Consider the following 25,017-nt stretch of genomic DNA (forward strand, 5'->3'; position numbering starts at 1 on the left):
CAGCATGTGTTACTTAGCTGATAGTAAACCTTAAAATGCCTTTTTCAGGATTAACCACAACGAGCGTTTAGAATTTTTGGGAGATGCTGTGGTGGAGTTCTTAACAAGGTAAATGGGGAATTCTTCAACAGTCCTCACCTTTGTATGTTATTGTCATACCATTGGGATTATTAGGCTTTGCAGTGTCTGCTTTATCACTGTGTACATTTGCAGTCCTGCATGATACTTAGGGCTGCACATCTGCACGTAACTCTCTTGAAAATTCCACCAGTGCTGATGATACAACAAGGAAGATTACAAAATGAAAAGCTAGAGTTACTGTTTCATGGAGTGCAATTACGAAGTTGATTGAGGTCAGAGATTATTCTGTTACAGACAAGTTGAACTTTGTACACTTTTTTTAAAGGAAAGGTGTTTTTCTTAGCATGCTATTTTGTTTCCATGGGTTCTTTTTCTCTAGTTGCAAGTGAAAAGCATTTACTGGTGATGAATGTGTTGCAGTTCTTATATTTCCAGTTACTAGGGCTGTAGCTTCCATAATGTCTGTATGTAAATAAAATAGTTGAGTACAAATGTAATTTATTTAGAATTAATGACAAAAAACCATGGTTCATGAAAAATTGCTCCAGTTTTGGTCCGTTTTGAGTATTCTGAAGTAAGCGAACAAGACAGGGATACCTTCAGCTACCTCCATTGGCCTCTCTTACCTGAGTACTACAGGCAGGCAGTTTGCACAAAATAAAAATTATCATCCATTTTCAGCTGCTTTGTTCTACTGTTTTTAATAGAGGAGTAGTCTTGTTTACTGTAAAGCTTCTCTTCAAGCAAGTTTGTTATGTGAATAGCGAAACTGCCGTTATCCTTGTTCTCTACTAGCCATTAGCTACTCAGTATTAAAAGCTATTAGAGTATAAAGGTCTCCGCTGCCCTTAAAAAACCCATGGCCTTTTCCCTCATACAGCCATACAGGCTGATAAGATGGAAGACTTGCTGATTAAAATGTCTTGCATTTTTCATTGTCATTGTTCATCAACCATCAGTTGACTTTCTGAGCTAACTTTTGTCTCTATTCAGAAAAAATCTGAGCTACATTTCTGTTCAGTAGAGCATGTGAGCACCTATTTAAGTCTGAATTTTTTTTCTGACTCTCTTGACTTCAGGTCTCTGCTTTTGTGAATTATGATGCTTGATGAGATTGCCTCTAAGTTTTATAGCAATTTTTGTCCTTAAGTAATCTTGCATCCATCTGCACTTTTCTCCCTGTGTACTGAGTTAATAAAATACTTTAATACTTAGTGCCATCCGTTGCCTTATTTGTGGGATGCTGAAAACCCTTTCTGTATTAGCTTCTTTCTGACATAGGCTAGATAGTCATATATGAAGATATTCAGAATCATTGATCTTTTACTCAGATCTTGATTGGATCACTGAATGAATTACTATTTTTGTTTTGTTTCTGTTTTGTGAAGTATCTTACCTGCATGATGACAAATATTATTAAAGGCAGTTGAAAGCCTGTGCTTTTTACTCATTTTTTCTCTGCGGTATTAATGACTTCACACATTTGATAAATACAGGTTGTTGAGTTCTATTCCATCAGCATCTGTTAAAGTACTGTAAGAAACTTGTAAAACAAATATCCTGCGTGGTGGTCCAGCCTGAATCAGTAGTATCATCTTAAAGCACTGCGTACCTGTGGCACAGAGCTTCTCAAGGCTGGTGGTCCCCTTGTACTTCATTCCTCAGCATCCTCTAGGTGTCAACCTTACTGAACCCACTTATGCCGGCAGAAACTTTCAGATGAGGGAACTGCATGTCATTGCAGGGATTTAGAGATTATGTGCTGCCCAGTAGAGAAACAGCACTGTTTCTCCCCTGCTACCAGTGCTATTCAGTCAAATATTATTGAGCATTGCTTTAGTGCTTGTTTCTTTACCTTACTTCAAGCTGAGTTGCCACCTTGGGAAGGGACCTGTTACCAGCTAGGATCTGAGGGAAAGGCAAGGTTCCCTAGAGGCACACATGGTTCATCTTTAACCAAATGCTGACAGCATCTGATTTTTGTTTTGCCAGTGTCCACTTGTACTACCTGTTTCCCACTCTGGAAGAAGGAGGATTAGCTACGTACCGCACTGCCATTGTACAGAACCAACACCTTGCCATGTTGGCTAAGGTACAGTTTTATATGTCTCCCTATTTGACACACATAGATAGGATACTGTTAGTGCGTGGATTGCTTCTTGAGCGATCTACCTGCTTTGAACATCAGTGTCAGTGTGCAAGATTTGGGATACAGGAACTCTTGAGTTTGAAAGTAGATTTTAAAGATGAAGTAAGACTTAGTGTTTTCTCCAAAGCATGTTTTTAGGAGGAGCAATTTTTTCAGGCAGAAGGATACGTTTTTAGGATGCTTATGTTGAAGGTCTGTCTATATTTATCTTTAAATTGCACAGATAATGAAGCTGATAGTAGAAATTTAAAGAAAAAGAAACGAACTGGTTGTTTATAAAAAGCCTTCCTGATAGAATGTGTAGGGGGGACATGGCAGCAGGTGGTAGAGAAAGTAGGGGGAAAAAAAATTTTTTTGCTGCTCCCACCTACACAGTCATTTTCAGATTCACTGTGAACTCTGAAAGAGAAATATGTTTGAAAGGCTTTTGGTGAAAAGTTGTATTATCTCACAGGAAAAATTAAGATGCCTCTGAATTTTACTTCATTTAATTCTGCGAATGACAGAGCTTTTTACATTTCTACATGATACTGAGGTGCAGGAATATGCTATAGAAAGTTGATTAAATCTCTATTCATATATAATTTGATATTCCTTTATTCATACTTGTCTTTGTTAGCATGTATTTTAAAAAACAATCTGAGACTTACTGATGTAACATATTAAGCTATGCATGCACGCACACGTGCGCACATGTCCACTGTGTAGCGCTGATAGTTTTCAAGTGCTCTTTTAATCTTCTTTGTTCATATTCACACAGTAATTTAAATAAGCATATCCAATCTTGAGATTTCGGCAAAAACCGCACGATTTCTAACATATCATCTTTTTGCTCAGTTCTCAAGAGACGCATAAGGTGGGGAGTGAACACAATCATTTTCCTCCAAAGCTTTCTTTAATTTAGATTTAGATAAGCATGAATTGATTAAAATGTTTCAAATTGGAGTTTTGTTTACAAATATGGTATTGAACTACCTGACATTTGAATTCATGTTACTATTTTAAAACCTGTATCAGGAGAGCTCATATATTCTTAAAGTCTGTTCACAGCCTTTATCATTGTACATGAACAATTTTTGAAAATTTTTATTGCAACATTTTTTAAACTGTATTTATTTATATTGGATACAACTTTAAATATTAGATATCTGTACATTTCTGATTTCCCAGCTTAAACTTTTTTCCTCTTGTGTATCTTACATGAAGTTCCTGGTTTCATCCCCTTTAATTATCTACTGCAGTGTCATGTTGCATTAAGTTTACTCAGTATAATTCTCAGGTCCTCAGCTTCTCTTGTGCGTGTGGAATGCTGTTTTAATTGAGGATCAAACAGTACATTTCTGTAGCTTCTAAGGGACACTGTAGTGGAAATTTTAAAAATAATCCGGAACATAAAAAACAAGAAGCAAAACATGCAAAAAAAGCTGAATGCAAGCTCTGAAGATGGAGATAGGCCATTGGAAGTGGAGGAGACACAGGCAAACACCACCTGTTAACATGAACAAATGACAGTAATCTGTAAGAAGTATGAATTCGATATAAAGCAACCAATGTTCTACTTTTATGTTGACTCTAACAGGTGCTCTGCACCCTTTATAAAGTGCAATGGAACATTGTAAGTGGTAATTCTCTGTGTTCTGGAGCAGTGAATAGGCTCCCATTCATTTAAAATGGAAGACTCCTTTTTTTGCAATTGAAATGTGTCTGAACCATGCACCTTAAATAAGTTAGTCTCTGCTTTTACTCTTAAATATACTCCAGGAGGATGAAGTTGAAAGTTAATGAGAAATTAGTCAGTAGAAACTTACACTCAGTTGGGAAGAACCTGTTTTCTTGCAAACTTTGCGAGATGCACAAATCTCTTCTTTAAAAATCTCAATAATGGTTTTGTGTCAAAAAGATGAATATGTAAAGAGAATCTAGTAGCTTTTGCCTGCATTTCTGTAGCAGAATTATCATATATAAGATATCTGACTCACTACCTGAGATTCTGACTGGCAAGCAGAAGTATGGTTTAGGCAACAGGTGAATGTTAATAATGCACATTTGAAAGGAAAAAAAGCTAGGTGGCACTGCAGATTAAAATATCAGTCTTCTGCTTGTGGTGCCCAGCGGCTTTTGTTGCTGCCGCCTGTTGGCATTCTTAGAGGAAAAAGCCAGATGTTCAACGGATTGTGTCTCACAGACTTCCTATTCCTCACTGTTCTACCATATCTTCTTGTAGGCAAAATCTTTTTCCCTCAGTGTTAACTCCCCTCTCTCTGAATGTCACTTCAACATTTCTGAAGGCAAATCACATGAGGGCAAACTACCAGCAAGAAGCACAGCACATTGCACCATCCAGCTGGTATCAGGCTATTTTTCTGTCATACTCTCAGCCCTCCTCTTGAACTCATTCCTAAATCTCACTAGTAACATGTTTTGATCTGACTTCTCTTGATAATTTGGTTTGATAATTCCTAGCTTTCCCATGCTATCACACTCTAGTTGCTTGCCTCCAATAAACAAATATGAAGTCTTCTAATTTCTGAAATGAAACTATGGAGAAATCTTTAAAGTTCCTTCAAACTCAGTTGCTGCATAATAATAGTGTAATTGAACTCTAGTGACTAGAACTGTTACTCTTTTACTTTAAAGGCATGGGTTTAACTCTTTCCACATATTCTGCAGAAGCTGGAACTAGATCGATTTATGCTTTATGCTCATGGTCCAGACCTTTGCAGGGAGTCGGATCTCCGCCATGCCATGGCCAACTGCTTTGAAGCCCTAATAGGTAAAGCATGTGTATTTGTGTGTGCAGACAGTTATGTTTTAATATGTCTACATGCTGTGTTGACTATGATGAAGGAGATGTGGGTCTCTGTTGAGTAGTGTTAGTAAGCACAGGCAATAGTAAAGCTTCTTAAATCTTCTTCGTCTCTTCTCGCTTCCTGCATGTATGCCGCTGTATAACATGATGAGTGTGCAGTATTAGAATGAAAATCTCATCCTCTGTACCCTGCCTCCCACACGCTGAAGGTGCTGTTCCATACCATTGTGGCACAGCGCTTCTGTCCACTGCAGAACCCCCACCTCAAGTGCCACCATGGCCTGGCACCTGCCACCATCTGTGGGAGGTACTTCAGCCACCATGGCCTGGCAGGAAAAGCACGAGTTCACTCCTTCCAGTAGTACTTGCACAGACCTGCAAGACGCAGAGTCGCACTTCAGCCCTGACTTTTAAACTCTGCAGCTTGCTTTCCGAGTGCACCAGGCACTCCCAACCAAGTCACCAGACCGCTTCCTCTGTGCCCTGCTAACTTCCTGTGAATTAAACGTGATGTTTGCCAAGGAAATATTTTTTGACCTTTGCATTTTCCTTACAAATATAAAGCATGGCAATATGCCATGTCTGGTGTAATAAAGCTACCAAAGCCCTCTAGCTGAGGATCAAGGGGAGTCATATCAAATTTGCTGTTGGGCACTAAGATGCTGATTAGTGACTGGCTGCGCTAGTCGATGAATTTCTGTTGGAGAAGAAACCAGGACTGCCTGACCACAGTTACCAAATAAGCAAGCAGTAAGGCAGAAATCTAATCTGTTGTGTCCACACCAGCTCTATTTGAATAGCATATTTTATAAAACTTTACTTGTATGAATACACAAAGCAAGCTAAATCTTCATTGATTTGGCTTTGTGTTCATCCAATGTACTGTACATGATACTAGCTATGGGAATGGTTTAGCCCTGACCCAGGTCTTTACATACTACGCAAGCTCCTAAAGCATTTTGTCCTGCTTTGAAAAACAGATCATAGTTAGCTTAGATGTCAGCAGTTCTGTGCATTCTGCCTTGGGCCAAATTGCATTTCATGTTATCAAGAAATAAGAGTTTTCTTTTTAACTTCAAAATACTCATGGAAAGCAAAATAATCTGCAATTTAAAAACAAAAAACAAACACAAAAGGAACGTTAGATATGTATCTGTGGCTTTGTTCATATAGTTCAGCTTGTCTAGGATTTAATCATGAGGACTATTTGGCAAGCATTGAGACTTGCTAAGAGAGTAGGCCTGCTGTTTAACCTGCAATAAAAAGTTAAGCAATAAGATTTTGTCAGAGCCATAGCTAAAATCTGGGAGCTTGTTAAGGGGCTACAAAGTGTATGTGGGATCTGGAGCTCTTACTTGAGAACCTTCATAAAAGTCTGGTGCTTCTTCCTTGTGACGAAAATAGTAACCAAAAGTATAAACAGGCTGCCTAGGACCTGTTTGAAATTCTGTGCTCTCCTAATATGCCCCTGCAAGATATAAACTTCCAAACTGTTCTCCAAAGAGTCCAAAGAAAGTAGTTGACCTAGTGAGGAATTAAAAGGAAAGAGGAGGGAGAGACACAGCAAGGCAAACCATGTTCTTCCTGTATGTGGGAACATCGACTCCCTTTCTCTGTGTTCTTCATGTAGCTGTGTATTCCCTTTGCTTTTATACAGATGTGCTTACGAGAGCTAGTTTGAGGTTTTCAGAGGCCATCCTGTAAAGAGTATCAAAAGGACAACATGTTGATACTGACTTTATAATGTACCTGTGCAGATACAGAGTGTATATGGTACACCCGAAAAAATAATATGCTAGCACAAGTTTTGCAGAGCTTGTTACTAAGGGACATGTGGAGGGCTAGTGAGGGCTGTGTATGCAGTTTAAAAAAAAAACAAAACAGTACCATAATCTCCAGAAGTTGAGAGATGCAGAGGTGTAGTTTCCAGTTCAGACAATGTATTATTGTGATATTGAGGAGACATTGAGGTTTGGAATAGTCCGGACAGATCATTTATATGCAGAATGTAATGTTGAAAGTACAGAATAAATGAAATTATTTGCTCTCTATTGAAATGTATTTCATGGCTTTCAGTAGCTACGTATTTGGTGTAGTTAGCTGATTACTGGAAACCACTTTTAGAAATAGACTGCTTCTACCCTAATTTGTTTAAACTTTGCTCTTTGGATGTATCATTTTCTGTCACTGATTTAATTGTTTCAAGCTTTTCTGTGCATTTTATGACCATTGATTTATGTTGGTGTTTAACATGCTTTAAATTTCTCAAAAAAATTAGGTATTACTAGAGAAAGCAGGCTTTTAAAAAATAAATGTATTGGAGGTGAAGGCAGCAGAGATCTTTGACTTCCCTCTGCTTAGTAATTTTCTAAATGCTAATGCATTATTGACCTTTGACGTATTGGTCCCCTCATGCAGGAGCTGTTTATCTAGAGGGGAGCCTAGAAGAAGCAAAACAATTATTTGGACGTTTACTCTTCAATGACAAGGTATTTATATATTTATATGATTTGATTTCCATTTTAAAAATAACTGAAGACATGCTTTCTTGTCCATTGTTTTATTTATAAAATCACAAATGAACAGGAATACACCTGTTGTACTTAATTCCTGGAAACTGAATGTAGCGTAGTGTGTTTAGGACAGCAAACTGCACTGATTCAGGCAAAAAAATTACGGTGTTTCCTCAGGTGTGCTGTCTGTTGGTTGGCTTAGTAGGGAAGGGCAGGTGGTGTGGGAAACCTGCAGACTTCCATTCAAAGTGCTGTCCTAACAACAGAGATGGGTGCTGTGGATCCAGGCAGCATGCTTTGGGGAAATGATGCATGTGTAGAGTGACTATTCCTCTTTCACTAAATTGTCCCACCCCTAAAAGTTTTAAACATATCTTTGAAAAAAATACAGGGGATTTCATCCAATGTTTACCTAATTGCATAATTAAACTCTGATCCATTCTTGCATACTGTATCTTAGATCACTGTTAGCTGAAATTTATCCCATATAATGGCTAAGGAAATAACCAGTACATAGTGCTGGGACAGTGCACGTGGCAGTGGTGAGGGGATGAATTATACAGTATTTTGCTTCCTGAAAGTCTCTGTGAAATGACAAAGCTTATTAGAAATAAAAGTATTTTGAAGCATATTGTAACTCAGTGCTTATTTGCTGCTCAGTGCCTGTAGTGAAGGAAGTCTGTCTGAAATAGAAGAAAATAAGTGGAGGTGGGTTTTTTGGGTTTGTGGTTTTTTTCTTTTTCAGTCTTTGCCTTTGGTGAAGTCAAACTTGCTATTGAGGAGTATTTGCAAATAAAGTTAGTCCTGAGACTTAAACAAATCTTTTTCTTCCTTTAACCACTTTTTATTTGGTTCAAGGATTTTTCCACCTCTGACACAAGCTAATTGAGAGAACTACAGGCAGTTTGAACAGCAAATACATGATTTTAAAAATTAGTTTGCCAGCACTATTGAATTTGCAATAAGCAGAGTCAGCATCTGAAATAGTTCAGTATTTCAAGTAATGACATTTTATTTAGTACTGTGGAATTTGTTAAATGACTCCCTTGAGCATTAAAGGCATCTCTCAATGTTTGCAGGACCTGCGGGATGTATGGCTTAATTATCCACTACACCCACTCCAAGTAAGTATAGCCCTTTCTGTAATAAATTTCATAGCTCTGTTTTATTTTCAGGGATGCTTTTCCGTAGGTTTCCATTGTAATGACATCTCAGAAATTGTGCTAAAAAGTAGCCAAAGGAGTGTGTGTATATATTTGCCTTTGTGTTTGATTTTGGTTGGTTTTGGTTGTGTGTTGATTTGGTTTTTTTTTAATAAATAATGAGTCTCTGCCCCTCTGAGGATTAATCATTCACCTTTCTTTGGCTCATGTTTAATACATAGCTGTGTTTATACAAAAAATCTAGGGAGAGGTAACATTTTGGCGGCTTCTTGTTCATGTTCTAGAAGTTGGAGGAAAAAGAGTACAAAACCAATCTATGTACATACTTTGTTAACCTGAAATTAAGACCGAAACCTTAAGAGTAGGAAGGCACATCAGTTGAATGGAGTAAGAGTGTGATTTTGATTTTTTTTTTTTCCTGTCTGTGTGCAGTGATAGCATGGTTGGTTTGATGATCCCAGTAGCTTTAATACCAAGTAAACATTGAAATTATGAAGATGTCTGAAGCCTAATTTATCTTTCATGTATTGACGTATACAAGTTAACAAGTTGTTAGTTTACAAGGCTGGAAGTTGGGAGAATGGTTTCCCAGTCCTTGTTCCCTGACTGAATTCTGGGGGAGACCCAGAGCAAGTCACAGGACCTCTCTGCACTGTAGCTCCTTGTCTTCACAGCAAGCATGGTAGGTAGCATTTTCCAAGTGTGCAGGGGTTCTGCAAGAATAGCTGTATTCAAATAGTCATCCAGTCAGTTAGTAAGTTTTCAGGGTCATATGAGTATCTGAGAGATTTCTTTGTCCAACCAAATCTCTGATGTTTTGTGCAGTCAGTTTGACTCCTGTGAAACTTCTTATGAGCACACCCTTCCAGCAGAAGGTCACTTTGAGGCCTCTGTCTGAAATGTCTCGTATATTTGTACAGATTTTGCAATGGGTACATAAACAAAATCTTCAGCAACAAATCAATGCACCTGAAGTGTTTTTATGACCAACTCTCTGTGAGTGTAAATAGAAAAGAGTCTTAATAGGAAGAGAAACTTTTGAGATTCAGCAGCAACTATCCTGCATGATGGCACAAGCTCCCAAGAAAATTCTTCTTACTCAGGATTTCTTTCTTATCTCTTACTTTATTTCAACTCTTTTATCTCTGCTTTTGCAAAGAAGACTTGGACTCTGCTTAGAGATTGGAGGCAGTCAGTATATGCAGCTTATAATTTCTTGCTACTACCTTAACTTGTGTGATGAAATTTTATTTTCTTCCATGTCCCAGAGGCCATCTGAGCTCTCTGCTTGCCAGTAGGGGCAACACAGGCTGCTCACGCTGGCCTTTGGGCACAGCTAGCCTGAAAAATGGCATTTTAAAAATTATTAAAAGTCACAGTAACAATATGAAAAATGAGATGCCAATTAAAAAAAAAAAAAAGCTCTCGATAAGATATACAGAACTGTAGACCTGTTACCTTGTTATTTGCCAGTAGTCAAGTCAGTAGAAATAGTGATGAAAAAAATAATCAGTGGTCACCTGGATAAATGTGGTCTCTTTAGAAAGAGTCAACATGTAAAGAAAAGCCCTGCCTTACAAATGAATAGGAGATTCTAGAGGAGCCCAAAAAAATCATGTGATGATGTGGGTGATACTGTCTGCTGGGTTTCCTAAGAGGCTCTTGGAAAAGCATTCGTGAAAGGCTTTTAAAAATGTGTTTTAAAAAAAAAAGGAATAAAAAAAAAAGCAACACCAGTGAATACTGTCAGTCCTTACAAGATTTAAAGGAATGGCTGAAACATAAGAAATGGAGACAGGAGTGAAATGACCACATCTTACAAGGGACAGAGATCACTCGCAGATTTCCCTAAGGATCTTTGCTGAAGTACAGGCTGTTCGCATCAACAGCTTAAGGAAGAGGATGAGCAGTGAGGTGGCAATTTGTTCACAATACCAAATTATTCAGGGTAGCAGGGACAACAGCAGGCTGAAGAATTGCAGTCCGATTGTGAGAATGCGCGGGTGACTAACTGTGGAGTAAAAAAGCAGATTAAATTCTATGTAGGTAAATACAAAGGACTGTGCATGAGGAAGGAAAAAGAAGTCTCAGCTCCACATACAATTGAAGTCCAAACTAACGATTATCACCCAAGCGTGGGATTTTTGGTGCCAGGCTATGTAGTTCTGTGAAAATGTCAGCTGAACGCTCAGTAGTGTTTAAGCAAAAAGACAAATTGAATGTAATCAATTAATAGTAAAGGGACAGGCAACAAACTAAAAAAGATCTTAATGCTGCTTTAAAAGACTGTGGCTACTCTTACATTTCCTTTAGACATCTTCATCTGAATGATTCCTCCTCTAAGGCATTGCTATACAAGAGAGATGCCCAGAATGGCTGGAGGAAATGTCTAAGCCATTTCCCAGCTCCAGAAAGCCATTTAACAGTGTCATCACATCAAAGACATTGGACAAGAAACTGATAAGAAAAGATACTGACTCAAAGTGATAATTTTAGTTTTCTTACATTATTGTGTCCTTTCGAATTTCGTATACTAAATATTTATTCTTGATTTTTGATACTGAAGGAAAGTGGGAGAAATAGATTTGGGTTTTGTCTCATCTTGACAAGCTGTCAGTCTACCAGCCCTATTCTAATAATTTTTGAATCTATTGCTCAGTTGCAAACAATGTGATAATAGGAAACTCAGGCACGTACTTTCACGTTTTGTGAAAATAAGTAGCCCATGCTATCCACATGTAGAGACAAGACCACATAAGCAATGTGTTATAAATGCCTCAACTGTTAAAAAAGCATACATCAGAGCTCACATTTTCTTTGAGTGGTAATTATCCAAGACAAAAGGACAAAACCAGAGGAAACTTGGTTTTCTCAGTTCAGCTGTCCACTGAATAACTTGTTCACTGTATTCTTTGCCCTTGGTTTACAGAAGGCTTTCTTTTCTCTGAAAAGTTCTGAAACAGTGTCAGTTTGTCATTATTTGCATTTCGTTTTATTTACAGCTGCAGGAGTCCAATACTGACAGGCAGCTCATTGAGACCTCTCCAGTTCTTCAAAAGCTTACGGAGTTTGAGGAGGCAATAGGAGTCATCTTTACTCACGTTCGGCTTCTGGCACGTGCGTTCACTCTGAGGACAGTAGGCTTTAACCATCTGACTCTGTGAGTACACAGCAAGGGTCCTCATGTAGCTCTGTTGGTCCTTCCGTTAGTATCCCAGTTTCCTTTATTTGTAAACAAACTCTAGATGTTATTGATATCTGTTCTCCAGAAGAGAATAGAGCGCCTATGTTCACAAGCCCGCCTAGCTCAGTGTCCCGTCTCTGACAGTAGTCAATAGTGGGTACCTTGGGAAAGACTATAGAAGATGTTAGAGAGCCATCCTGATGTTTCTTCTAAGCTTCCTACATCATTGATATTTGCGCATCACTCTTGAGACAGTAGCAAAATGTACTTGGAGGTGCATTTGGACAGAGGAAGGAAGTAAAATCAAGCTCTTTGGTCCAAGTGCAGCCCTTGTGTTCTGTGGTGTGTAGAGCTGCCAGGCCCTGTTTTGAAGCAAACAGTAGAGCCATACCAGTGGTTACCCAGTCCAGGATCTTGCATGAGTTTAAACCCTGATCCTTTTATTTCTTGTAAATGGACAGACCTTTTTCTCTGTTGAAGTTGTGACATTTATTAGTTCACTTTCTTGTAAGAAGTTACAGGTAGAGAGCTTACCCCATTACAAACTTGACGTCAGCTGCTTTTCTCCTTTGGTTAGTCCCAGATCTGTGATCTAATAATTGTGTTCAAAAGTAGCTACCCTGATTTGCTTTCTCCCTGAAAGTTGGTGTTACAACAGTAATGAACTGTGTTTTCATCTCACCTGGTTAACACTGGAAAATTGTCTTAAGTGCATTTGGAAATAAGCGAGGCTCACTTTCAGATCGCTCTTTGTTTTAATTTGTGTGTGCATGCTGGTTTTGTTTTTTCCTCCCTGAGTGCTTATTGATTTTGTTGCATTGATGTCTCATTTTTCAGAGGCCACAACCAGAGGATGGAATTCCTGGGTGACTCCATAATGCAGTTGGTAGCCACAGAGTATTTATTCATACATTTCCCCGATCATCATGAAGGGCACTTAACGGTGAGACTGCCATCAGTCATGCTGTCTGGAAGAGCAAGAGTGGGATGGAGACTGAAATTATGGGAGCAGCTAGTGAATTATTCTGGATTTGATTAATAAAAGAAGCCTCAGCAACCACTGCTCTTAATGAGGCTTTGTTAATTTTAAGTCATGAACATTGCAATGAATAGGAAATGGTGATTTATGAGCTCAGTGCAATAATTTTTGTTCTGTCTGTGAAATGGATCAATAATTTTAAGGATGTCAGTGATGAAATTGGGAGATAAGACTCATTCTTGTTTAAAGATGGGTGTCTTAAACCATTTGTTTAAATAGGCACATCACATGACTTTTTTTTGTTCATGACTTCTAGTTTGTTGAACCTGCAACCAGGCAGGGTTATGTTTCCTGATAAGAAGTTTTTACAATTAATTTTAGTCTGGTTTTCCTGTTGTCTTCAATCTGGAGCTCCTGTGGTAGCTTTTGAATTTAATTTTACTGTTGTTAGAGTCATCTGTTGTTGATTACTGTAGCTTTTTAGCTGCTCTTATCTGAACTTTGAACAACCCAGTTTAGGGATCTTTCAGCAATTTACAGTACTTTAAACATAGGGTGGTAGTATATGTATTTTTTTCGTGATTGATTCATTTAGTACTGCAGCTACACAGCTGTGACTTTGTGAGGAAGTTTTCCTAGGCTTGGTAAATTTTTCTTAGTTTTCAAGTCTTGACTAGAATAAAAAAGCGATACATGTCTCAGGAATATGAGTCGAGTCTTCTAGTTAGAATTAGGAAGTAGCACTGTAGTTTTCTCAAATCAATAAAGGGATAGTGATGCTAAGTCTGTAGCAGGCAATGTGTTTTCAAGAATATGCTTCTTGGATCTTTTGGGCTAAAGCTGTTTACAAGGAAAAAAAGTACATGCTCTGACTAAAAGTAATTTTAATTTTTCTTCACCGGTTCTTAAGTTTCATTTACATTTGTATGGAGTCTTCTGCACCATTCAGGAGACAAAGTAGATAAAACTTGAACTTTTGAAGTAAAACTTAAAAGGGGAAGAGCCTTGTCAGCTTAATTCTTCAGAGAAACAAAAACATAAGACAGAAATACAAGGCTGGTTGGGTTTTTTTGCTTTGTAGGTGACTTTTAAGAATGTAGGTATCAGTGTTGTTATAGTAAGATAAATGTTTCAAGAACTGTTTGGCAGGAAGGCTATGAAGTGTTGCTATTAATGGGTGCAAATACTCAGAACAATGATCAGAACGTCTCTGTGTTGCTTAATTTAATGATTAGTGACTTGGCAAGTAGAACAAGTTGCACAGTCCAAGTTTGTAGGGGAAACTACAAAGTTAGAACAGAATGGATGCTGAAAACACGTAAAGATATAGAGAAGTAGGCAATGCCTAGAACCAAATTTCAACTTTGGGGATGCGCATGCAGTGAAAAATAAAATTGCCTTAAAATGTTTTTAAATTTGAGGACAAATGAAATGAGACTTGTGAGAAAGGAGACTGATGATGTGGGATCTGAAGAGAAACAGTAAACACTGAGCTCTTTCTCCTGTCATCTGGGAACATACTTACATTCAAAGTAATAACAGAACATCAGCTGAGTGGTGTCTGTAGTGTTGAGAACAATTTTGGTCAAGAATGGGAAGATTACACTTGACTGGCAATGCAGTAGTTTCCCAGTGTGTAGTGATTACTTGTGGAGAGATGTCTGTATATTAACTATATTTAAGAAAAAGAAAGGAGAGTGTAGACTTCTCTACGTATTTTGAGATAGCCAAATGATCTGTCAAAAAGAGGATGAAATTTTGTTGGCTGTTGGAAGATACAGCTTCTCCAGTACTGGCTTATGCCACGATAATGGGTAGCAGTGTGCTGTGTGAAGATGGAAGAATAAAAAAAATTGCTTTGTAATTAGAATTAAGCTCCAATTGAGCATCCATCACATGTTACAGCATCTGCAAAGATGCAGGCTGTGTGTTGCCGGAGTGGAGACAAGCTCTAAAAAAGTTGCTGGGAAGGCACAGGTACCATGTCTTCCCCATATCTTTAAGGGGAATTGAATTTCTTGCTAGATCACACTTGTGGAGGAGGCAAATTCTAATACACAGCAAACTGATAATCACAGTGCTAGAAAGATAGCTGGGTTTTTCTCCATCTCTAATTCAGTGTGTAGTGTGACTGTTGCTCTTTGTTTTATGACACTACTTATGATTACGAGTCCCATCAAAATAAATACTCTACCAACACAGCAAGAGAGATCCTTCTTCTTCTGTTACAAGACACAGATTTCTGTCATGTGATCTACACTTCTGTCTTGTAGGTTGCATATCGTACTTAGGACTTTGCTGGGGAACTTATTGTTTATTTATCTGAAGGACATAAAGGGAAGAATTTAGGAAAGGAACAAATAGAAGATGAGTTTAAGCAGAGGTTAGGGAGGCAGGTAATAATCCTATCTGCAGTCTGCCTAGTTTATGAAGATCAAGTTGTGGTAACTGCTTCATACATCATTGCCAAACAAATTATGAACATACTGTTCTTTATTTGTCTGTTGTCAGAGATGAAGTATCAAGTGCAGCAAATAAATCTTGATTTTCATAAGCTCAGTTGACGTGCTGGAGCCAGGTAGCATATAACTCAGATCTAATAAGCTGAGCAAATGTGATATGGAAGACAAAGATGAAAAAAATGTGTATGCAGCTTCTCAACTCTAGATTATACATAAACAGTGGAAGAGAGAGACATTCTTTCCCTCTCACTCCCACCTCCTATAATATTCCTAATTTCTTAAATTAATGCTGTTTTATTTAAAGCAAAACAGCGAACAAACAGGAAAAAAGTTGACCTTAACCAGAGATTCAGAAAATTGTATGAAACCCTAAAATTCCAAAATACTCCTTTAAGCTGTGTGGATTGTATCTTTGGCAGAGCTCTATGTTTATTTAAGCAATCTGCCTAAAGCCAGAGTTAAGCATTTCAGGGAACTCTGCTGGAGAACCAGCTGTCCGGGACATTGTCATAGACTGAAAATGTTAGAGCCAGATCTTTGTCAGGGATGTGTTCGCTCAGCTATACTGCCTTCAGCAGAGCAAACAGTACATACAGGTTGTCCAGCTATGCATTTTCTTCTCTGACCAAATGAATGGAGTGGCTTCCTCATCTGCTTGTGCTGAAACACTAGACTGTCTTGCTTTAATGTGCATTTGTTTTAATTATTGCCTATTTATTTATTATTTAGTGAACACCGGGGACTGCTCTATAGATTCCAGAATGTTGTATGTTTATACTTTATGTGGAAAAATGTATATAACTGTGTATTGCTTGAACTAGAAAAATGCAGGTTAGCTGAAAACGTACAGGACTAATGAAGAGATGGTATATGATTGCAAAGAAGCTCACAAACAAGCATTTTAAATACAAGACATATCTACAGAAGTAATGTGTCCATAGAATAAATAAAATTTGGTGAGAAGAGTTGAAGCAGAAGGAAAAATCAGCAGTGGAAAGAATGAATGTCTGTGTTTATGTAAGTCATTTGAGGTGTGCCGAAACAAAATGTCAGTAAACTGAGAGAAGTGAGAGGCTACAAGGATAAAAGTAACTTTTTTCTCCCCAGCTCTCCCTAGCTTTCATAGTTTGGTATTGCTGATTGTTATCCTTGAGTGGAACTTCTTTCTGTTGCAGCTGTTGAGAAGTTCTTTGGTGAACAACAGGACACAGGCCAAGGTGGCAGAAGAGCTGGGTATGCAAGAATTTGCCATCACTAATGACAAAACAAAAAGACCCGTAGCTCTTCGAACTAAGACTTTGGCTGATCTCTTGGAATGTGAGTTAATTTGGTTATAGCAGCTTAGTACTTATGCAACTTCTTTTTCCTCAGGGCTTGTTTAAGAAAGCCATTAGAAATCCCCAAAATCACTATCAAAAATGCATGTTCAGGTTTTCAAATGAATTATGCCTATTCCTCTGAAAGCCAGATTTTTGAATACTAGCCTAGATTTTTGAAGTCTGTATGAAAGCATGAAGGAGGTGTAATTGCAGATATAAAGTTGTAGGCTTAGAAATTGAGGGGTCATGATGACTGGGTCAAAAGCATGTCTAGAAGGTTAAAGCTTGTAATCAGAGTTGAGCTATTTAACAGCAGTTTCAATGTTTCATTAATATGTTCTTGTGTGTGTTGGAAGATAAAGTAGTTCCTTCAGCAGGTGAAGATTTCTGTGGTTCATTTGAGTGCATTTTAGGAGGTTTCAAAATGGACCTTCCACAAGAGGGAAAACTACATGGAAATTAAATTATTTTTAGTCCATTTATGGAATTTTGTGCTACCTTCTTTCCAAAGGAAGTGGAAACAGTGATAAATATTCTGCAAAGAAAGTTAATCCTTGTCTTGTGTATTTTGATGCATTTTGTGAGCCATTCGGGCCCCTTGGCTTTTGCCAAAGCCTCTAAGCAAATGGAAATAGCACACAAACAGGAGTGATTTGTATCTAAATTTTTTTTATGGTGCCCAGTAGTGATTTATTTGTTAGTGTCCATGGTCTCCTGGTTAAAATGTGAGATTAGGAGCTGACTGTTGTTTCTAGCTCTTTAAATGACTGAGTGGATTTGAGTAAGTCACTTAATCTCTTGGTCAACTTTATTTTTTCCTGTGTATGCAGGATAGTAATACCCTCATCAGATCACTGCTGTGAAACATAATTGAATATGGCTTTAGAGTACTCAGAGATACTTGTTTCTGAAAGTGCCGAACCATTAACATTCTCCTTGGATGAGTGACAGTACCTTTTTTTTTCCTCAGCCTTTATTGCTGCCCTGTACATTGATAAAGATTTGGAATATGTTCACACTTTCATGAACGTATGCTTTTTTCCACGACTAAAGGTAAGATCAATCAGGTTCCTACTTTCCTGCCACTATGTTTTAACACATTATTGCGTTTGGGACTCTTACCACAATCTCTCAATCATAAAAGCATCTTTGTGAACTTCTTACAGGAGTTTATTTTAAATCAAGATTGGAATGACCCTAAATCTCAGCTTCAACAGTGTTGCTTGACTCTCAGGACAGAAGGAAAAGAGCCAGACATTCCTCTTTACAAGTAAGAACTGGCATCTTATGAATACAAGCTAATTATCAGTCTTCCTTGTATATAGAGGAAGATGTGATTAGTCACTCTACATTTTTCCAGTAGTTTGATTTTATTGTAGTTATCCAAGCCCTTCAGTCTCTCTTTGACTGAAGATGGAAAATGTTGAACTGATGTTTCCCAAGCTTTTTAGATGTTTTAAACCATTACAGGGAAGAATTAGTAAGCATTTTACCCTGTACGATTGCAAGGGAAAATACAATTTTTATGTTCAGATGGAATATTTCATTGGCATCATTCTATATTTGTTCTTCTTTTAATGTAAGGTATGGCATTATTTTAAATTAAATGAATGAAACAATTACTGTTTGGGTATGAAGTCAAGACACCTCCATTCTATTTTCAGTCGTAGTATGAAGTTTCTTTACATTCTACATTATTATGCAAACATAATAAATGCCTTGTGTTACGCATCCTGATTGTAGACTCTGTTTCTAATGCGCAGAGTCAGGCAGTGAAGGGCAAGACAAGTTTTGAATGTTTTTGCTGCACATATCAGCCCAAGTATGTCCTCCTTTTTAGTGATAGAAGAGCTCAGGGCAGTGAGGCTCTCAACTTGTACACTTCAGATACCTGAAGCTGGATGGGATGGATCTCCCTTCTCTCTTTCAGTTGTGAAATAGCATAATAGCTGCTTCGAAGAGGCAATAATAACACAAGATAGTGTATTGCATCCATATCTATTCAGTTATTGTAGGAATGGGTGCAATGTTAGCTCCCAAAAGAAGAGATAAAGGCTGTGAAAGTTCAGGGCTTGTGTTGTTGGGATTATTATATCAGAAAGGTATGGAGAATGAAAGCCGTAAGTGCATTTGTCACATTTACTGAAGTAAAATTTTCAATTAAATGTGTCAGTTCCGTTACAGCAACAAACAGTGCACTTTAGAAATATGGTTGCTTTAACACTGCAACTGATGCTTTGCAAATCTGACTCCTCAGTGTCTCTGTATGAGGGCTTGCAGCTTTGTCTTGAGTAAGGGAGATGAATACAATAAAAACAATTCCTAATTCTTGTATAACCCACTGAGTATCAAGTACTAAATGTTGTTTTTGTTTTTCTGTGATGATAAATTGATTTTTATAGTACAGCTTAGAGCTAGTAATATACTGTTATCTTCCTATTATCTGGTTAAATTCCTTTTCTTGGGGTTATCTGTTTCACTGCAGTCAGTACTATTGCTTTTAAATTTGGGCTGGGTTTTATTTACTGTTGTCACTGCACATGGAGACAGAGTACTATAGTTAGATACTTCAAAAATTGATGTGAAATTGGTGCTCCTTCCAAAAAGAAACAAGGTAGTGGACAGAACTCAAGCTGACAGTGGGGAGAGATTTGGGACAGCAGGAAGAAACAGCAGAAGCAGCAATTCATTGCATGCCTAGGGAATTACCTTTTTTCCCCTTTAGATGGTTGTTGATGCATATCCTAGACTTAGCTCAAATGGAAAGTTTGTTTTGTGACAAACTGTAACTTTTCAAAGCTGATGGAAAATTTCTTTGTACTGTGATAATTCAGTATGTAAAGAGCTACTATGTCCAATATGAAGTCTTATTAAAACCTTGCTAACTACAGAACTCTCAGGGACTAAAATTTTAGTGCACACAATAATCATATGGGTGTGATTACTTGCAATTGCACAGCTACACACAGTTTATATGACTTTATTACAAGTGCTTTCACAGTGTTTGCATTGGTGTCACAACGTTACAGTTTGCAATTTTGCTTATAGGTTAAAGTTTTAGTTTTCGTGTGGTGCTCCTGAGTGAACCTGGAAGAATAAATATAACCAATATAAACAAGGTCCATTTTATCTAAATTTCTCGTTTTTATTGCACATCATACTGATAATCTCTGAGTTAATATGATTTTATACAGGCATCTTTCAACTCTTGCTGTATGCTTTGCGCTAATTCCACTTTATATATTGACCAGACTGAAATCTTGGTGATGTGTGTGCCGCAAACAGGTTCTGTTTTTTAATTCCTTCTGCTTGAGTAAATCATATCTTTCTTATTTCAGGACTTTGCAGACAGTGGGACCGTCTCATGCCAGGACATACACAGTAGCTGTTTACTTCAAAGGGGAAAGAATAGGATGCGGTAAAGGCCCAAGGTATAGTGAAAAGTGAATCACATGGTGTTGAAGTTTGAGTGTGGCAGTATCCAAAATCTCTAGCCATGGAGATACGCGAGTGTGTGGTTGGCCTCAGAAAAGGAAAGCTGTAAAGCCTTCTTCAAGCTATTCTGAGTTTTATGCTTTTTTTGGTGAACTTGCCTACAAGGTGGCTAGTAATGCTAACCGATTTGTGACTCTCAGACTAGAAACTGCAGAACAGCTTCGAGGAAGTAGTGACTTTATCTTTGGCTTTGCTACTGGATTACTGTCCAACTTAAGCTGGCAAGTTAAGGGTGCAAGGGTCTCAGTTTGGTTTTTTTTCTGATGTTGTTACTTGTAGGCATTTTGGAATGGTTTCTAAAGTTGCAAAGACTTCAGCCATGAGCCCCAAAGACCTAATCTTATTTTCTGCTACCAAGTATGGTAGTGGTTATAAAAATATCATTGGTTTTATAGTGCTCACACCTCTGTAATTTTGTTCTTTTTTCTCTGAAGTAAAAGCAAATGCTTCAGTGAAGAATGGACTAGAATATTCTGTTAGTGTTATTGATCTAAGTTTAAAAATATTCTACTGGAACTGCAGTGCTATTGCTTGCGTGTTTATGGAAAGGCTGATATATCATACAGTCTGGGAATTACTAGCTACTGATTATCCAGAGTTTTATTACAAAAGAGTAGCTAGTGTTCCACTTTGTCAGAAACTTTAGTTTATTCTGCACAACTTAGATCTCATGTAACATGTTTCTGTTTGGCTTTCACAGTATTCAGCAAGCAGAAATGGGAGCTGCAATGGACGCACTTGAAAAATGTAAGATATTTGGGCAACAAAGAAAATAATTTATAGTTTAAATCCTTGGTCTTTAGTGAAGTGCAGGTTTTGTGGAGGCTAAGATTTGAACAGAACATACATGCTGAATACTGTCAGCCTTTAAGTAGCAGGTTTTCCTTTTCATACTTTCAAGATGATATTGTAACAGATGAAGTTAATAGGACACCAACAGGTATTTTTTAAAGGGAGTTGATCAGCCACAGAGGTTGTAACTTAGAAAGAACCCCGTGCAGTGAATTCTCATTGAGATTTTCCATGCTTAAATGTGCAGTGGGAAAAGACTGCATAGTCTCTGACGGTGTGGTTGTCTCATCTTCTAATTTAGGGGAGGAGGAAAATTACTTTTCAGTTGCCAATCTAGAAAATAAAATTTAATCTCAGATTATACAGTAGACTAGGGTAAAATCTAACAGGCAGATCCCCAGCAGATGTAAGTCAATATTTATCTGTTAAGAACGGCTTATATCAGCTGAGGATCCAGTGATCTGTGTATGCATCTCTCCAAATTATGCACAGAATAGCCAGCATGGGAGCAGTCCTTTGTTGCAATGGAGTCTCAGATACAAAAGGAGTGAATGTATGCAAACTTCTTATACAGAGTAACTTTGGTCAGTTGATTTAAAGTGCCAGATGTGGACATACTGTAAGCAAATAGATTAAAAGCATTTTGTGCAGCAGAAGCGCTCTATTCAGAAGAACGTGGGGAGGTACATTTTTTTTCATTTGATTCAAAGGGAAGACTTGCAGTTGCTCAGATACTAAAGGTTTTTAATCAGTTATTGCTGCATCTGGAAATCCCAAGGCTTAAAAATTTCAGAAGACAATGAATCCCTGTAATTCAGAATTTTTTTTTGTATCCACCTGCTAGGCATATACTTACCACCAGTAAATTTGACAAGTAATAAGATGTAACTTCCCTTCTCTGCTGAATATCTGCAAAATGTTACTGAAGTTTTCTTTGAGTGTTTTTTCTTGTGACAGTATCACCACTCAGCTATGAGCTTCATCTCCTTTCAGTCCAAGGACTTCAGAGCTCTTTTCTGACATACATATTTGTTTGAACACCATAGACTTCTAGAGGTCTCTGCTCCAACCACCCCTCAAACAGAGCCAACTTTCAAGTTAGGTCATGTTTCTCAGTGCCTTGCCAGTCAAGTTTTGACTGTCTTTAGGGATGGAGGCTCCACAGCCCCTACAGGCACCTGTTCTATTATGTATAAGTTTGTGGAGTGGCGTTTCTGGGGGGGTTTTTTTGTTTGGTTTTTTGGGTTTGTTGTGGTTTTTTTTTTTTAATGCATAAGTAGTTAGCTTCAAGTAAACAGGTACATGAAAATTAGTTTTATATATATGATAACCATGATGAGTATTACATAAATTTCCTGCTCAATATCTTAAATGGATTATAAACAGACAGGTTGCTACCAAGCTGAGTTATTCAGAGTTCTGAAAGAATCACGTTACAGGCACAGTGCTGAAAACCCGATTTTCATTTTATGGTGCACATGAGCAACAAAATATCCCAGAACTCCATTAAACAAAGCACTAGTGTTTTTAAAAACAGCAGCAATTTAAAAACAATTTTCTTTTGTTTAGATTGCTTTCTGGTTTAAATAAATATACCCTCCTATGCCTGAGTTGTAAATAACTGATGAATAAACCTTTTATTCCTGTAGTATATAATAAGAGGCACAAATTTCACTGGCCAATAAAACAAAGCGGTAGAAAGCAATTCTGCTCTACCACAAACTCCTGCAGATTATGTGGCTTCTGCACCATGTTCTCTAGCTGAACGAATCTGTGTTGCCTGGGACCCAGAAAGCGGGGGAAAACTCTAGATGCCAAGGCATTCCTCCCTGAGGAGCCTCAGCTGAATTCTCTTTTGGTAGCCAACTAGAGAGAGAGTAGTCCTTTGCCAAGACATCTCCCAAATTTGTTTATGGCTTTAAAGATCAGTGTAGTAACCTTTTGTGTTCATCTTGCACACAGATAGGTAGCCAGTGCTGATCCCAGAGCTCTGTGTGATCCCAGCAGGATTTACCACCAACTGCAGGCTGCCATGTACTCTACCACCTCTTCATTTTCTGACCGGCTGGAGGGTGCAAATCTCTGCAGCACAGATACACAGATGAATGTCAGCACCCTGGTCATGCAGAAAAAGTCATACTCTGTCAGCTGTGCACTAAATTGAGAGCAATTCTGATCAGTTATATAAGCTGGTTTTACAGCTTTAGTTAACTGGTGTATATACATACTAGCCAACGGACAAATGTCTGAAGTGAGAGGCATCTGTCCCCCTAACTGTTTCTCCATCACCTCAGCCTTGTCTACTCTGTTTTAGCCAGTCTTCACTCATCCGTGCTCTTAGACTACACTAAGGCTGTATTCTGGTACATAGTCAAGCATTAACGTTTTCAGGAACAGATTTTACTGCATTCCGTTTTCCTACGGTATTACTTTCCCATTAGGAGCACTGCCATACTGTGGGGGGTCTAGTGGATTCTGTGTGATCTGAAATAATAATAATAATGGAAACATCTGTACAATGCTTGGAACCAGTGACTCATACTGACCATCTATTGCTAAGAGAACAGAATGTGAAATCCAGGTAATACCTGTCCATGTTGCTATACCGGGATTTTATATTTTATTTTTGTGAGTATATTAGATTTGGCAGTGCTTTGTAGCAGGGGAAACATGTGGAAATTGTAAAGAAACCAAAGACTTATGACACACAGACCTGGTTTACTATGGATTATTAGAAATAAATGAGTAAAAATGGTAAGAACATTATTCCCCTCTGCCCCTAATCTCATCAAAGTTTAAAAAAAAAAAAAAAAAGCTGAGACTTTCTGTGTTACCAGTTTGTTTATTAATGTAAAATATTTCTCCTTGTGTCAGATAACTTTCCCCAGATGGCCCATCAGAAACGGTTCATTGAACGGAAGTACAGACAAGAGTTGAAAGAAATGAGGTGGGAAAGAGAGCATCAAGAGAGAGAGCCAGATGAGACTGAAGAAGCAAGGAAATAAAAGGAGGGCACAGAAGCAGTGGCATATTTACTTACTTAATAACTCTGACTGTGGCCTATGGAGACCTAACCTAGTTTCTTGCAGATGATGTATGAAGAGTGCCTGTTGATATCAAATAGAAAATCATAATGTCTTACAAAAGTGTGTGTATATATAGTATTTCTTTAGTTTGGTTTTAAGTGCAAAGTTTGTTTGGCTTTTTAATAAGATTTGGTTTTAAATCCTTTTGATTTTTATGAAAAGTTGTGGGATTATTTTTATTATTTTTACTGTCTTGTATGAAGTAATAAAGTATTAATTTTAAAAGCCTGTAGGAGGAAAAGCTGTTTAACAATTGTCTCCTATGTCCAAATGCTGTTTTGTAAGTGACCAGCAAAGTTATTGTGTGAACTCTGCTGTGGAGGAGGAAAGTGTTATGAGAAACTAATTCAGCAGAGCACTTAAGCAGGTACCTAACGTAAGTTTTGCAGCTAAATGTACTTCTTGACTCTGCTAAACCAGAGCCATAAACTTCAGGTCCGTTTACAAAAACTTGTACAGTAATTTAAGCAAAGGAGATACTCAGTTTTGTTTTAAACAGTGGATTCCACATCTGGAATGTGACACAGGTGTGTGTGGAAGGTTGGAGGTTTTTGTCTTTAAATCAGTCTTATAAAACTCGAAGAAAAAGAAGGTAATTATGAAGCAAGAGAAAGACATCTTTTTTCATAAAGAATGTACTGAGTTTACGTTTACAAGTTTACTTTCATTCTCAACTTCTTGCTCTATCAAACTGTTATCTACTTTAATGGATTTCTTTGTCTGGGAGATACCAGTGTGACCATAATAGTCAAATGGTGTATCAGAAACTCCGTACAGGTGCTGTTCCAGATAGGTTCGTTGGAAACTTTGTATCCAAAGGAGGGCAGAATTTGTCCCCAAGGTGTGGTTCAAAGGTGGCTGCAGTTTCAAGTCACCCAGTTTCCTTGATTTTTGGTGTCTGTGGCTTGTATTAGGCAGATGTCTCTTCTATAAAAGCTCTGAATGGTACTAAAAGTGCAATATACACTCTGTCAGTGGTTTTCCC

At 37.9% G+C, this 25,017-nt stretch overlaps 1 protein-coding gene across 1 annotated transcript in view; it reads left to right on the plus strand.

The window, feature by feature from the left end:
* DROSHA (drosha, ribonuclease type III) overlaps positions 1-24,275 on the plus strand; it is a 71,120-nt gene extending 46,845 nt beyond the window's left edge. The window contains exons 20-32 of the mRNA XM_009696580.1: positions 49-108; positions 2,074-2,173; positions 4,901-5,003; positions 7,458-7,528; positions 8,632-8,676; positions 11,718-11,875; positions 12,737-12,842; positions 16,516-16,657; positions 17,630-17,712; positions 17,826-17,929; positions 19,998-20,090; positions 20,855-20,901; positions 23,821-24,275. Coding sequence (XP_009694882.1) covers positions 49-108; positions 2,074-2,173; positions 4,901-5,003; positions 7,458-7,528; positions 8,632-8,676; positions 11,718-11,875; positions 12,737-12,842; positions 16,516-16,657; positions 17,630-17,712; positions 17,826-17,929; positions 19,998-20,090; positions 20,855-20,901; positions 23,821-23,951 — 1,243 coding nt within the window. The 3' untranslated portion in view covers positions 23,952-24,275. The remainder of the gene's footprint in view (positions 1-48; positions 109-2,073; positions 2,174-4,900; positions 5,004-7,457; positions 7,529-8,631; positions 8,677-11,717; positions 11,876-12,736; positions 12,843-16,515; positions 16,658-17,629; positions 17,713-17,825; positions 17,930-19,997; positions 20,091-20,854; positions 20,902-23,820) is intronic.
* The last annotated feature ends 742 nt before the right edge of the window (positions 24,276-25,017 follow it).

Source organism: Cariama cristata, unplaced genomic scaffold, assembly GCF_000690535.1.
Source record: "Cariama cristata isolate BGI_N322 unplaced genomic scaffold, ASM69053v1 scaffold7300, whole genome shotgun sequence".
NCBI lineage: Eukaryota > Metazoa > Chordata > Aves > Cariamiformes > Cariamidae > Cariama > Cariama cristata.